At 39.9% G+C, this 15191-nt stretch overlaps 3 protein-coding genes across 9 annotated transcripts in view; 1 reads left to right on the plus strand and 2 right to left on the minus strand.

Moving 5' to 3' along the window:
- Window positions 1–219: 219 nt before the first annotated feature.
- On the minus strand, window positions 220–4660 carry LOC125233694 (uncharacterized protein K02A2.6-like). 3 transcript variants are annotated; one of them, XM_048139779.1, is made up of 2 exons: window positions 3733–4660; window positions 220–1921 (listed from the first exon to the last, which is right to left on the minus strand). In XM_048139779.1, the coding sequence occupies exon 2, from the start codon at window positions 1836–1838 to the stop codon at window positions 387–389; it is 1452 nt and encodes a 483-aa protein (XP_047995736.1). In that variant the 5' UTR covers window positions 1839–1921; window positions 3733–4660; the 3' UTR covers window positions 220–386. The 3 variants fall into 2 exon arrangements, with proteins under 3 accessions (XP_047995736.1, XP_047995738.1, XP_047995737.1); XM_048139780.1 differs by having other exon boundaries at window positions 235–316.
- Window positions 4661–4779: 119 nt separating this feature from the next.
- Window positions 4780–11212, minus strand: LOC125233124. 2 transcript variants are annotated; one of them, XM_048138991.1, is made up of 7 exons: window positions 10709–11212; window positions 10468–10607; window positions 9988–10118; window positions 8911–9094; window positions 7275–7408; window positions 5149–5247; window positions 4780–4885 (listed from the first exon to the last, which is right to left on the minus strand). In XM_048138991.1, the coding sequence occupies exons 1-7, from the start codon at window positions 10783–10785 to the stop codon at window positions 4826–4828; spliced, it is 825 nt and encodes a 274-aa protein (XP_047994948.1). In that variant the 5' UTR covers window positions 10786–11212; the 3' UTR covers window positions 4780–4825. The 2 variants fall into 2 exon arrangements, with proteins under 2 accessions (XP_047994948.1, XP_047994946.1); XM_048138989.1 differs by lacking the exon at window positions 4780–4885 and having other exon boundaries at window positions 4981–5247.
- Window positions 11213–11414: 202 nt separating this feature from the next.
- The window catches only part of LOC125233122 (WD repeat domain phosphoinositide-interacting protein 2), a 49381-nt gene continuing 45604 nt past the window's right edge, over window positions 11415–15191 (plus strand). For 2 of the 4 annotated variants that reach the window (XM_048138986.1, XM_048138987.1), the window contains exon 1: window positions 11416–11668. In XM_048138986.1, coding sequence (XP_047994943.1) covers window positions 11592–11668 — 77 coding nt within the window. In that variant the 5' untranslated portion in view covers window positions 11416–11591. Of the gene's footprint in view, window positions 11669–15191 lie in introns of all 4 variants that reach the window. The other 2 variants (XM_048138985.1, XM_048138988.1) reach the window with 2 other exon arrangements.

A 15191-nucleotide genomic window follows, 5' to 3' on the forward strand; every position in this document is an offset into this window, starting at 1 on the left:
AGTAACTGAAAGGCTACTCCAGTCTATATTTCCTCCGAGCTTTTCTCTGATTACGATACAAGTGCGTAAAAAAGGAAGTTCGAAACGAGTGGCAATAATTTAAATCGACACGAGTTACGAATTTCCTTTTCGCACGTGTATCGTACGTTTTTCAGTACAGATGAACCTCCGAAGTTTCGACCTGGCATATAATGAACCTGGTATGTCGCGGGGTCGGAAAGTAAACAACCGTACTGCTCTGTAGCTAGTTTATTACTGGTTTTGACAGGGTGATGCGCTTACATATATTACATCCCTCCACCATTACTTTGGAAACCTAGAACAATATAAATTATTTGCTGTAAAAATAACACAAGTAAGCAACACTTAAAATCATATAGACATAACTAAAAGAATGGCTTATAATTAACAATCTTTTTGGGTCGTTTGGAACGCCCCGCCCCATCATCAATATCACCTATCCCTGCTGGGGGGACTTCCTGTACAACATCAGTAGATTCAGTAGCCACGCCAATAACTGTGCCCCCGTCACCCCCTTCGCAGGTTTCAGCCCACTCATCATCCTCAGCTTGAAAATTACTGTCCCCCTGATATTCAGAAACTTCTGAAGCTTCCCCTGTATGTGACAATGGAGGAGAAGGTAAGTGAGGCAGCACATCGGACGCGGCCGCGTCCAACGGCGCTGGCGTTTCCGTGGGCACTTGGCCTGGCCTGCCCCTTCCTATCGGATCTTCTATATGCACGCGTGGGCTTGGCGGTTCATTTTGTACTACTTCATCCTGGTTTCTGCACGGGGGGGTATATTTACGAATTTGGTCTATATGCCTATTACATTTGTCTTGGAATTCTGTAAACATAACCTCGTACATTCTGTTACCTTTAATTCTAATAATTGTTGCTAATTTCCAAAAACTCTTCCTGGCAGTGAACCACCTAGCCCACACGGTTTCTCCTACTTGGAAATAGCGACACGATTTTTCTAAAACATTGTCTACAGTATCCTTGTTCGAAACTTTGTTTTTCGGTAACACAAGGTCCAGTCTGGACCGTAAATTTCGCCCAATCATCAATTGAGCCGGTGTTTGACCTGTTACACAATGAATGGTATTTCTGTAATCAAACAGAGAGCCCAGCAATTTTTCCTGTATGGTGCAATGACTTGCACCCGTCATATTTTGCAGTACACATTTAAGCATTTTTTTACAGGTCTTCACCCCGCTCTCTGCTTGGCCATTGCTACAAGCATGATAAATTGGAGAAGTTACATAATCTATACCATTTACATTACAAAATAGTTTAAATTCCACTGAACAGATTTTTACATCATTATCCGATACTATCACCCTCGGTATACCGAAAATAGAAAATAACTGTTTAAGTTTTAATATAAGGGCACCAGTCGAAATTCCTCTATCCATATAAATACATTCCAGCCATTTGGAAAAAGCGTCAACCACGATCAAGTAATCCTTTTGCTCAAACGACATATAATCAATATGTATGCGGTGCCACGGGCCGGGCGGGCGCGGCCAGGGGGCGGGAGGTGCGCGCGCGGGCGCGGGCTGCACGGCGGCGCACGCGCTGCATGCGCCGACCCAGCGCTCGATGTCGCCATCGATTCCAGGCCACCATACCCTACCACGAGCTGCGCTCTTTGTTTTTACAATGCCAAAATGTGACGAATGTAGTGCATTCAACATTGACTGTCGAAACACACTAGGAATTACTATTCTATGACCTCGGAATAAGCATTCGTCTATTACCTCTAAATCAGTCTTACATTGGAAATATGGTAAAATAGACCTACACGTAATTTTCCTAGGCCACCCGTGATTCATATATTGAATTACCGTTTTTAACACTTTATCCACGGCTGTTGCTTGCCTTATCTGCTCGAACGTAACCGGTTTTACATCAGTATCTAGGAACAGAAAAAACTTATTTCCGTCTTGCTCCCGCTCGGTATCGGTATCGTTTTGTGCTTGCAAGGGCGAGCGAGAAAAATAATCTGCTACCTGATTATTTTTCCCACTTATATATTGGACTGTATAGTTATAGGCTGACAATATAAGTGCATATCGCTGCAAACGTAATGCGGCCGTGACCGAAATTCCATTTTTTTTACCAAATATTGATACTAATGGCCTGTGGTCGGTCTTTAATATGAACGGAATTTGCCTGCCATATAAGTATTGATGGAAATGTTTTATACCGAAAATCAACGCCGTGGCCTCTTTTTGAATTTGGCTATAATTTCGTTCACTTACTGATAACGTGCGGGAGGCATATGCGATAGGGCGCTCGTGACCTTGGCTATCAACATGAGACAATACTGCGCCAAGGCCGGCCGGACCAGCATCCACTGAAAGCGATACTTGCGCTGCCGGGTTAAAGTGCGCCAGTACGCGCTCGCTGGTGAGCTCGCGCTTTATTTTGTTGAACGCCGTTTGCTGGCGTGCACCCCAATTCCATTCTGCGCCGTCACGCAGAAGTTCAATTAAGGGGCTTAACACTTCCGAAGCGTTCGGAATAAAATTCCTATAATAGTTAACTAGGCCGAGAAATCTTTTAATACCTAATATGTTTTTTGGTGCGGGAGCCTTAAGTATCGCTTCCACTTTGTTAGGACTCGTCCTCAACCCGTTTTTATCAATTACGTAACCCAGATAGGTAACATGATCTTGGAAAAATTCACATTTTTCCTTCTGCAGACGTAATCCTGAATCATGTAAGCGTTTTAAGACTTCCCGTAACCTTGCTAAATGAATCTCTTTGGTAGGTCCTGTTATACAAACATCATCTAACCATACACTTACCCCCTCCAGACCGGACAGTAACGTTTCCATGGCTCTTTGAAAAATTGCAGGCGCATTTGCGAGACCATATACAAGACGAGTATATGAAAACAATCCGCGATGAGTATTAATTGTAGTCAATTTTTGAGATGCTTCTGTTAATTTGAATTGATTATATGCATTGCTCAAATCGATTTTAGTATATTGTAGACCTCCTCCTAACTTTGAAAAAACCTCTTCGATTCTGGGCAAGGGATATTTATCAATTTTCAAATCTTTATTTAGCGTGCATGAAAAATCACCTGCAATCTTCAATTTACCATTTTCTTTTAAAACTGGTACTATCGGAGTGGCATATTCTGAGTAGTTTACTGGTTTCAAAATACCTAACGCGACCAACCTGTCTAATTCTGCGCTTACTCTGTCCTTTAAGGCAAAGGGCACCGATCGAGGTTTAAAAAACTTGGGTTTTGTATCGTCTTTTAAATTTAATTCCACTTCGAATTTATTAAAACAGCCTAACTTGTCTTCCCAAATGTCTGGATACATATTTAAAAGACTTTGCACTTCGCTTGCGACATCATTAAAATGATTCAAGTTATGGTGCTTCGATGTTACATATAGATCGAATTTTGACATAAAATCGCGACCCAAAAGCGGCGGGCCACCATTGGTCACGACATAGAAACGTATCCATTCGGTTTTGTTCTCAAAGGTTACACGAGCAATAAAAAACCCTAACGGTGAAATCTGGTGCCCCGTATAAAAACACATTTTTAAATCATTCTTACATAATTTATATTTAAAAAACTTTGCACGATAAAAATCTTCTGATACCACGGAACAACCAGACCCCGTATCTAGTTCCATTGACAATTCTAAATCGCCCACATTGACAGACACTTTAAAAGGCTTATAATTTACATAATTTACGTACCTCATTTGAAACATTTGACACTCTTTACAGTTCTCACATTCGTTAGCTTCTAATAACTCAGCACCGATACTATGGATTTTCGACGATTCATTACCACAAACTTTTTTTAGATGTCCCTTTTGACCGCAGTTTTGGCACTTGTAGTTTCGAAATCTGCACTTAGCCGCGTCGTGGTTTTTCATCCCGCATACTGAACACCGCGGCCCGGCGCCGTCATTCTTGCGACCACTCGCGCCACCACCGGCGCCGCGACGCTCCGCGCGAGCATCCGAGCGGTATACCGGCTCGTCCTTGACCACCACCGTGCGCGCTTGCCTCGCGCACGCCGCCTGCTGCGCTACCTCCAATGCTTTAGACAGCGTCAGCTTCTCCGAATCACTCTCGAACAGACGATCACGTTCTGGACCGATATTGAAGCCTAGTACAAAACGATCCCGTAGCAGGACGTCCAATTCCGTACCAAACTCGCAGTTGACGGCTAAGCCCCGCAGCCGTGCTGCCCAGTCCTGACTGCTTTCTGAGCCAGACTTAGTTGCCTCAAAAAACTTGGCCCGATCCGCGAAGGTCGATCGTTTCGGCGTGAAATGCCCACTGAGTACTTCAACTAGCTCGTTAAAAGATTTTTCTTCCAGTTTGGTTGGATGTACAAGATTCCGAACAAGCCGGTATGACTCATCCGATAAATGAGTTAGTAACACTGCACTCTTATTATCGTCCGAAATCTTATTCAGTTTTATGAACTGCGATAACCTTCCGAAAAAAACGTCCCATTCTTGCACTTTATGATCAAAAACTCCTATGTTTCCGACAAAGTTAGCCATTATGCGTAATTATGTTAACGAAAATTAATTTTAATAATGCACTACGTATGTAGGTAGAACGGACTCGTCGCCAGATGGTATGTCGCGGGGTCGGAAAGTAAACAACCGTACTGCTCTGTAGCTAGTTTATTACTGGTTTTGACAGGGTGATGCGCTTACATATATTACAGAACCACTTCTCGCACTAGTGCGTAAAAAAAATATAGTAGGTTAATGATAATGTCATGTCACCCCTTTACCTTCTCAGCAATCCTCTGTTTTTTCAGCGCTCTTTAAGCGTCCACGGCTTCTAAGCGCGCTCGCTCGCGCCTCATTTGCTCGGCTGCGCTGACCTGAGCTTTCGCTTGAATTTTCTTTGACCTTGCCTTGAGTTGTGACCTATACATTAATTTATCAAATGCAGATAAAGAAAACTACAAAATTAATTATAAATGGACTTTTATTAGCTACTTAGTATTAGGAATATAGATATAGTAGGTTAATGTCAACGTCACCCCTTAGCCTTCTCAGCCATCCTCTGTTTTTTCAGCGCTCTATAAGCGTCTACAGCTTCTAAGCGCGCTCGCTCCCGCCTCATTTGCTCTGCTGCGCTGACCTGAGGTTTCGCTTGAGTCTTCTTTGTCGGTTGAGACTTCTGTTGGCTTGGAGCGCCGGATTTGAGCATACCGGCTAGAAGAAGGTCGCGGCGGCCAGGCTGAAATACGATTGTAATTATAGAATTTATGAACTAAAAAAAAAATAGTGCGTGGGAGTCCCTCCGCGCGGAAAGAATTGAAGTGGAACTTCATAATGTGTTGTTTTTCAAAATTCGAGTTGGCAACACTGAACGTTAAATGTTTCACACTCTCAGTTGGAAATCGCATTAGAAGTTTCTCTTCAAAAATACAAAAAGTCACATTTTGTGAGATTCGAACCTGCGACCTTCAGGGTACGAAGCCGACCACTTACAACTAAGCCACGGCGGGACGTACAGTGGTGAAATTACGATACTTATTACGATACGATATTATTTTCGTATGAAAGTGCGTGAAGCGAAAGTGATTTGTCAGGATCGTAGTAAATGGAAATCCGTGATCTCTGCCTACCCCTCTGGGAAACAGGCGTGATTGTATGTATGTATGTATGTATGTTATGTATGAATGTATGTATGTTATTTTCGTAATTTAACGTTTGACGTGTTAGTGTATTTTCACATTATCCGATCCAATATCGGATGTAGGACCGATATATACCCCATATATTTAAGCCGCCATCTTTGATGTTTGCTTTTGATATCTTCCCGACATCCGATATCGGATCGGATAATGTGAAAACGCACTGGCGCTGTCAGTTTGAAGTCGCATTAAGAAAAGTAAAGATTCACTTCAAAAACGGAACTTGTCCGAGTTGTCTGTAGGTAATAAACTAATAAAGGGGTGCAGCGGGGCGGGGTGTGTCGCGCTTGTGGCGTGAGCGATTAAAGCTTTTTTTCCCCTCACTAGCTCGGAAACACGTGTTTTGTCCTTTAATATATACCAGCGGGTAAAAACGCATTTTATCCACTAGTGGGTAAAGTAATTTGACCTTGAATAAAGTCAAATTAACTGCTTTAAATTTGATAAAAGTAGGTGAATCTAGTAATCAAGATGATTTACCACCTGTGGAACTACTGAAAGCAGTGATAAACGCATTTTTTGCGTTGCAGTTTCCTCGCTATAGTGAGGGGAAAAGTTTTGTGTTACACTCGTGTGCAAATGTATTTTCCCCTCACTAGCTCGGAAACACGTGTTTTGTCCTTTAATACCAGCGGGTAAAAACGCATTTTATCCACTAGTGGGTAAAGTAATTTGACCTTGAATAAAGTCAAATTAACTGCTTTAAAATTGATAAAAGTAGGTGAATCTATTAATAAATATGATTTACCACCTGTGGAACTACTGGAAGCAGTGATAAACGCATTTTTTGCGTTGCAGTTTCCTCGCTATAGTGAGGGGAAAAGTTTTGTGTTACACTCGGGTGCAAATGTATTTTACTTCTCGTGTGTTAAAAAACTCGCAAGTTCAGGATTCTATTCTCGAACCACTCGCTTCACTCGTGGTTCAACTATAGAATCCTTTCACTTGCTCGTTTTTCAATTCCACACTCGGCGTTAAAATACAACTTTGCCCCCTTGTATAACAAATAACTATTTACTTCTCGTGTGTTAAAAAACTCGCAAGTTCAGGATTCTATTCTCGAACCACTCGCTTCGCTCGTGGTTCAACTATAGAATCCTTTCACTTGCTCGTTTTTCAATTCCACACTCAGCGTTAAAATACAACTTTGCCCCCTTGTATAACAAATAACTATTAATTTATTTGGGACAACAAACAGTAACACACAAGGTTATAATAGAGAATTACAGTGTTAACAATAGTAAGGTGTGAGACCAACAACATTCTCCACTGATTACTAGATTTAACTCAAATCTACAGTTAAGCTAGGAACATACTACGCGGACGTCCTCGGTCGAGCGACCGCGACCGATCAGTGCGCACGGTCATCGGGACGTGGCGTCGGCTGACCAAAACATCCAGCGAGCCAGATTTCAATCGGACGTCCGTGCGCTCAAGGCCACGTCCACGACCGACGACCGATAGTTTGCACGGTTAAGTGTATATTCATCGTCTAGATCCGCGTCCGCGGTCGCGCGACGGCGGACGTCCGCGTAATATGTTCCTAGCTTTATGTCTAAGTACAGACCCGGGGTGCGCCCTGGCTGGCCTGTGCGCGGCGCGGCGCCGTGAGCGCGGGCGGCGCGTGCGCGATGTCGCCGAACGCAACTCGCTCGTAGCGCAACTCTCGCGCTGCTAGTTCACGAGCTGTTTTCGTCTGAAAAGGTATCATTAAAGTTACATTCAGTCTCTTATTCTCCATCAACAACAACTCCATGTTGAAAGTTCATACATTGAAAGGTACCTACATACATACATACATACAATCACGCCTGTATCGCATAAAGGGGTAGGCAGAGCACATGAAACTATTAAAGCTTCAGGGCCACTCTTGGCAAATAAGGGGTTAAAAGAAAACAAAACTGTGGCATTGCAGTGACAGTTTGCCAGCCTCTCGCCTACACCACAATTTAACCCAAGGAAAGGAAAGGTACCTAATTTAAAACAATCAAACCGGGCATATTTATTTATTTAAACTTTATTGACAAAAGAAAAAACTTAATGCACAAAAGGCGAACTTAATGCCATGAGGCATTCTCTATCAGTCAACCTGTGTGCAAAGTAGAAAATATTGTAGATTGATTGATTGTTTAAACTTGCTTTATTGAAGTATCCATGTAATGTTTTCATGGCATTTGCCTGTGATTAAAACATGTAAAATTTACATAATTGTCTATATCGTGACTACTTTTAAAAAATCTCGAATCTCACGCTGTTCCTCAAAGTTAAAACGCAGTAAGTCTATATGCATTCCATACATACTTACTACAATTTTCTTTTCATTGACAGACGAAGATACAAGTTTTTTTAAAAGTAGTGACGATATGTGTGTGCTGGATGGTGTGTTCAAATGACTGCACCCATGCAATTAAAACTGCATGAAGCCATGCGCTTGGCGAGGAACAAATGCCTATGGAGGGACCTAGTCTTCAACAGAATGAAATGTGACGATCCTCATCATTGAGGGAACAACTGAAGAATTTTTTTTTTATACTGGCGTTGAGAAGGCTGAGCAGGAAAGCGGACCCTGGCGCTAGGCCGGGAAAACGCTAGGTTGAAGAAGAAGATACTACGTCGGTGGCAAACAAGCATATGGCCCGCCTGATGTAAAGCGGTCACCGTAACCTATGGACGCCTGCAACTCAAACAGTGTCACATGCGCATTGCCACCCCATTAGAAACATGTAGGTACATTCCCTTTTGCTGTGTTAAGTACACAGCAAAAAAGTGTACAAGTTCTAAGGAGGGTTCGGGTTGCCGACGACTCAAAGGACAATACACGGAACAAGTTAGTTCCGGAAGTCCTCCTGTCATCAGCACACCGCACCCTCGTTGAGCTCTGGCAGCCTTACTCAGCGACAGGAACACAACACTATGAGTAGGGTCTAGTGCTATTTGGCTGCGGCCTTCTGTAAGACGGAGGTACTACCCCAGTTGGGCTCTGCTCTAGATTCGAGCGAGACGATATCCGCTGTGCTGTGCCCTACCACACAAAGCGGAATATCATTCGCTATGCCCTACCTCCTACATCATCCGCTATGCCCTACCTCCTACAGAATAAGAAGTCTATGCTTCTTCTGTCGCTGTGATGCGATGCCATTTACACTCCTCTGATTACCTTAGATCTAACAGTAATCAATGTTGCTATAGTAAAGACTATTTTACCTCCTTTGCTTTCTGCTGCTCCTTCTTCTTAAGTGCCCTTCTCTGTGCCTTGCTCAGCCGTTCCTCTTTCTCCCCCTTTTGCCCCCCTTTCTCTTTAGCGATGGCCTGTCTATGCTTCTTCTGTCGTCGCTCGCGTTGCGATGCTATGTATTCCCCTCTGGTGTCTGTTTCTTCGAGGTCTAACTGGAAAAAATAAATGAGATGTTGTTTATTTGTGAAATAAACATCAAAATAAATCAAAATTTCAAATTAATGTATTAATTGTGTGACATTAACTATGAATAATATGTCCTGTAGATCTTAATTTGTCAACATAAAAGCTACGGGACATATTTTTTTACCATATTTTTACACTTGAAATGAAATGAAATGAAATATTTATTTTCCAAGTAGGCATATTACAATGCGCTTATGAACGTCAAATAAAACTACGCCGGCTCTAACCCTACGCCTCAGCCTCGAGAAGATTTCAGTCCCCCCTCAGTTGGAGGAGGGTATCCACTATGGGACCGGCAAGAAACTCGGCGGGCCACTTCTTTTCAAAACATTACATCTTATATTTAACATGCATTAAAAAAAAACAAGATACAATTTAATAAGCAAAAGTATTCATAAAAAAAAAATATTAACACAAGAAATTATACAAAGTATTATGATTATTAATAAGAGATGTTAGAGAGTTTGACTGTAAGGTACAGCAGGTCAATTTCGACTGGGGGGCAAATGCAACTGTTCCATTTTTTTCGTGTTTTACAATGTTTGCATTATTAATTAGAGTGTCCACTGGTTATATGTATATGGCACGCGTGTTCAGTGAATACATGTGGAACTCAACTTAATAGTGTAATAATGGAGTTTTTTTCTATGAAATTTCCAAAGACTCAAAATTTGGTGGACTAATTAATGGCTGATAACTTAGCTTCCCATAGCCACAATCAGAAGTAATTACTTAATTAGCCATTATTTTATTGTCACCTTGACATGGCCTGAAAAATATTCTTAATAAGTGCAATATTGCAACAACACATATACCTATTTATAAATCAGAAATTACAGTTATTAGTACAAAAACTTACAGGGTAGTCCTCCTGGTCATCGTTGTGCAGTGCCCGCACCGCACTGTTGATACGCATGGAGAATGCACGGCCAGCCTCGCCTGGCATTCTCTTAAGAGCTGCCACTGGATTATCATCACGCTTGCCATGACCTGCAACATATAATAATTATTTACATATCTGTTTAACCTTTAAAAAAAAAAAATGTAATAGGATTATTCCCTACTAGCTTTTGCCCGCGGCTTCGCTCGCATTAGAAAGAGACAAAAAGTTGCCTATGTCACTCTCCATGCCTTAAACTATCTTTACTTAAAAAATCACGACAATTCGTAGCTCCGTTTTGCTGTGAAGGACGGACAAACAAACAGACACACCATTCCCATTTACAAATTTAGTATGGATAAAGTGTTAGAGAGAATGTACAGTCAGCTGCACAGAAAAGGCATATTAAACATAAAAGTTTGTTTTTAAAGGTTAGATGATAAAAAGTTCTTCTCAAACCTGCTAACGAACGTGACTTCTTTTTGTTCACAATAGATGCGGGTGTCCTCGGCTCTTTGAAGGCGAAAAGACGCTGCAGGGACTTCGGTACAGGCTGATCGTCAGGATCCGTCGGTGGAGCATTTATTTTGTCTTTTATGCTGGAAATAACTCAAAAAATGTACTCCAGAACGTCACAGTATACTCACATACTTTTCCTCAGTCGTAGGGCACAAACTAGCCATTACGAATATATTTTTACCTCTGAAATCGTTGCTCTTGTTGTTTTAAGGGATCCTTAACGCCACGATGTTTTTTTGCTGGTATTTTGCGGCCCATTTTTATGAAATTTCATTTAAACATAACCTCTATGCCACTATGCAGTATTTACATGTCAAACCAGTGGCATGTGTTTGACATTGACATGACAAAAATAGTTACCACCAAAAATAATTAGAAGGCTGTTTTTGGAAGATATTCAATAAATTAAAACAAAAGATTACTTATCACATTTTTTGACTATTTCATAGCGCAATAGTAGACAAAATCTGCTAAATCCACGCTAAATCCTACATTAAGTACGATTTCCTAAAAGTTATTTTTAGGCTGGAAACATTATTTTTGACGTTCACCACAGATAAAATAGGATGCGTTCAGTAAAACTGTTGTTCTTGATTTTAAATAACTAATTACCGTGTTAAGGAAAATAAAAGTAATAAGTACTTTAACAAATGCATCGCATTTTATAAGATGATTGTCAAATGCATGAACCCTTCAACAAACATTTATATTTACGAGGAAAGCGTGTAAACAAAATTTACAATTAATCGATTTCCTTGACAAGAATGAAAACGTTCTCAAAAATGTCAGTGACAGGCGCATCCACCAATCGGAAGCAATCAGATGATTGTGCTGCGTTTGGAGGGGCGCTTGAAGGCGATTGCCATCCATCGCAAGCGGAGGGAGGGGGCTTGTTTTTAGCAGCAAGGTCGTTCTTTGTGTCAAAAAATTCTTAGTTCTGTTGTGACGATACTCAGTTTATAATAATACAGTGAGTGTTTGTGTTCCGTCGCAAAGGTCGTTGCGCGCGTATGTCGTCCGTAGTCGATAGTAATTAAACAGACCCGTACACTTCGAACGTTCCAATGAGTTTGGGAGGAGGACAAAACACAGATGGATCAAACGCAGGAGGAATATTTGTTCAATTTAACCAGGATTGCACGTAAGTGTGTAACATACGTTAGATGTCGGAGGCGGAAGAAGGAAGGTTCTTAGGTTTAGTCGCCTAGGGCGCTGGCGCTGAAGCTGGTTGGCCCTTCGAGCGCGCGCGCTGTTGCGGTGATGCAATATGTCATTGCCAACCGTGTCGCAACAGCACAGCGTCCTCTCCCATAACAAACGTAGTAAACAAATATGGCGTCTAACGGGCTGCGAATTTGCGTTCGCGAGTGGGTCAAGGAGGCGTTCGAGCCTCCGCCGCGGGCGCGGTGGCGCTCGGGCCGCGGGCGCTCCCCCCGCGGACCGCCAAACAGCTGATGCTTGTTTTGAAAACTCCCTTATCAGTAGATCAATTCAATGTCAAAATGAATTATTGATAGAGATGTGAATGTCCTATACATTGTAGAATATCAGTGGCCAGAGGCTCTGCTTGCCCTTGTGATTGCCGCTGGTTATGAAACTTGTGATAACATTTGCATTTCATTGTTCAAGTGTGACAAAGCCTTATGCACTTGTACTTCGCTATTATTGTAGTGCATGTCGGCTTTGTTTTGTTTGCTCATTAGTAGATTGTTAAGGTTTCAATTCAAAACTTATATTTTACAAGATCATTTACATAATATGCATCTTTTGAAGGCTTACTCAATTAGAACTTCAGGAAACTACATCCATACATACAATTAAATATTTACACAAGTTTTTCAATTTTATATTTAAAAAAGAAAAAAAATATTTACAATTTTGGATTTTATGCCAATCCTTACTCAGTTGAGAATAAAATAATACATACTCATACTAATGTCTGCTGTTGCCATGCCACTTCACTAGATTATAGGACTAATCAGTTTCAATTCAGACAATCAGCCAGCCCTGCAGACTTTGCAGTGGGGTGCTACAATCTAGGGCATTAATCAAATTTAGTTGTAAACAATTTTGGCCAATAATATATGTTTCTCATCCAAGAATTAATTAATAAATATTATAATTGACTCCTCAATATTAAGATAAGAGGATTGTGACATGTCATTCTGTTGAAGACTAGGTTTAGACTAGACTTCTATGACCTAATATTCATACAAACAAAGACCTATATAACTTCGTATAGACAGATAAAGTCTAAGAAAAAAACGTACCCCAAAACCATATAGAAAAAGGTACGGTGAGCTAGATGGCGATACACCTTTGGGGTACGCTCGGCTAGATGGCGCTAATATTAATATTTGACATTTTAAAACATATCAAGCTAAGAATATGGGCCAAATTGTCAAAACTGAGGTTCAAAAGTTTTAAGCCTGTGTCGAGAGATGTGTCAGTCTATGCACTGTGATTACACATTTTACTTTGACAGTAACTCTCTTTAATACTCAATCCTCTTTGATACAAATTATATGAGGATTAGTGGTACAATTCTAAAGATGCGAAAATTTATTAGACATGTATTCAAATTCTCAATTTAATATCCTTGGATGTCCTGTAAGTGTGAATCAGGATAGCATAAAGTTAGATAGATTTTAGTATGAATCATACATCAGTGGCGTTCATTGAGTTTTATTGTGCAACATATGGGAACCAAACATTGACTTCATAATAAGTAGGTGTATGATTTGTTAGGTATGTATGTTAGGGTGTCCCTTATTTTAATCTTTTGAAAAATTAACAACGCATACCCTCTTAATATGATTATATTACCCCAAAATACCATGATAATAAATTTCAGTTCATTCCTGTAAGAGGAACCCGTGCCGACTTGCACCTGAAGTTCCCATACAAATTACTATGGAGAAATTTGCTTAAGACACTAAGTTGATATTTTTATTTATTTCGCATTGTTTTTTTGTTCGCATCGAGATGTTTATGTGAAATATTGTTTATACGGCAGTACTATACTCTGTAAATGTCAAAAAAAATATGAAAATTAAAAATTTATTTTTTGGATTTTCATACAATGTATGGGAAATTGCATGAAAGTCGGCACGAGTTCCAGTTATAGGGATGAGCTGAAATTTATTTTGAGGGTGTGTTGGGGTAAAACGAGCCCATTTAGGGGGTATGCGTTACTAATCACCCTAATGTACGTACTTTGTAGGATTCTTAGAAGGATGAGAGAATATTATAAGTTGGACTGACTATTTGGCCAAAATCACACATAACATACAAAATCTATATGTCATAATGTATGTAAAGATGCTTTCTTGTAAACAAAAGCAACATTTATGATGACTCTTGATCCTGAATGTGTCACATATTTTTGCTGCCTTTAAAAAATGAGATTTTATTGCAGGAGTCTGTACAATATTTATTAATTAACTATTTGTTTCTTTATAATATAGACAGACAAGGAAAAACAACGACAAATGCGTCTATGTAGCTGAAAAATTGATAATGAACGTTTATTTACCTCTGGTTCATTAAAACTTCAAAGATCAGTTATCAATCAATAATCAATTAAGAAAATGGATGTAATATTGTCTTCGGTTACCGCGATAGTTACTCATGAAATAAAACTATGGAAACGGATTAAATCGCGTATAATGAATTTAAAATACATCCCGACGTTTCGAACTCTTTACAGCGTTCGTGGTCAACGGGTGACTGAGGAAAAATTAAAATGGATGTAGTCATTGATATACAATTAATATAATTTAAAATCACCTAATGTCTTTGTGCCTATTTAAACTAATGTTAACACCAAGAAGTAATAACTTTCACAATTAAGCTCAATGCATTTGTACTTAGAGCAGTTTCACAATACATCAGATCTGAATTTGATCCAAATCTGTGAAAATAAGATGCGTCATAGCCAGTGATCGGAACTATGGGAGTAAAACTTTAACAAAACTTGCTTAGTGGACATTTTAGAGTACTTACAGCTATGAAAATATTAATATCCTTGTAGTAATGTATTAGAAATCTTGGATTCAGGTATAGAATCAAATTTAACACTGATCTGAAAATAATAATCTTGGTTTTATTTTAAATTTATGTCAGCTCTAAGGTTTTGTTAAAGTTTTGCTCCCATAGTTCCGATCACTGGTCATAGCTGTAGAACTATTTGTATGGTACTTTACACACATCCTTACTTCAATATTAACCCTCTGTAGCTGATGTGACATCCCATAACTTTTCACCCATATAATGTTGATATTAAAGTACATGTCACGTGACACGTCAGTGGCAGAGGGTTAAGTATGGTAATATGGTTTCTAGGGTGGTCCACATTTGTATGGAAGAAAAATAAATATGACTAATCCTTTCTCCACATGGTTCCCTTTGTTCTATTATGAATTAGTAGTTTATGTACCAAATTTTAACCATTTTGCTCATTATTTACAGGTCGCTCAAGATACATTTAAAATTGGATATCTCCTATAATAAAATAAAAACCGAAATAATTAAAACATTGCAAACTGCCCGGTTCATGTTTTATTTAGCTCTAATGAAATAGGGAAAAATATAATTAAACCATTAAAATACCTCCATGTAAGATTTTTTCTTTAGTCAAGTTCATTTCATACATTTCAGTATGG

Source organism: Leguminivora glycinivorella, chromosome 14, assembly GCF_023078275.1.
Source record: "Leguminivora glycinivorella isolate SPB_JAAS2020 chromosome 14, LegGlyc_1.1, whole genome shotgun sequence".
Lineage (NCBI taxonomy): Eukaryota > Metazoa > Arthropoda > Insecta > Lepidoptera > Tortricidae > Leguminivora > Leguminivora glycinivorella.

Excerpts from the sequence above, each read along its gene's own strand:
- LOC125233694 (XM_048139779.1), bottom strand. The coding sequence starts at position 1,838 with ATGAATCACGGGTGGCCTAGGAAAATTACGTGTAGGTCTATTTTACCA.
- LOC125233124 (XM_048138989.1), bottom strand. The coding sequence starts at position 10,785 with ATGGGCCGCAAAATACCAGCAAAAAAACATCGTGGCGTTAAGGATCCC. Across the intron at positions 10,608-10,708 it reads CAAGAGCAACGATTTCAGAG|CATAAAAGACAAAATAAATG; the intron begins GTAAAAATATAT and ends AGTTATTTCCAG. Across the intron at positions 10,119-10,467 it reads GAAGTCACGTTCGTTAGCAG|GTCATGGCAAGCGTGATGAT; the intron begins GTTTGAGAAGAA and ends TATATGTTGCAG.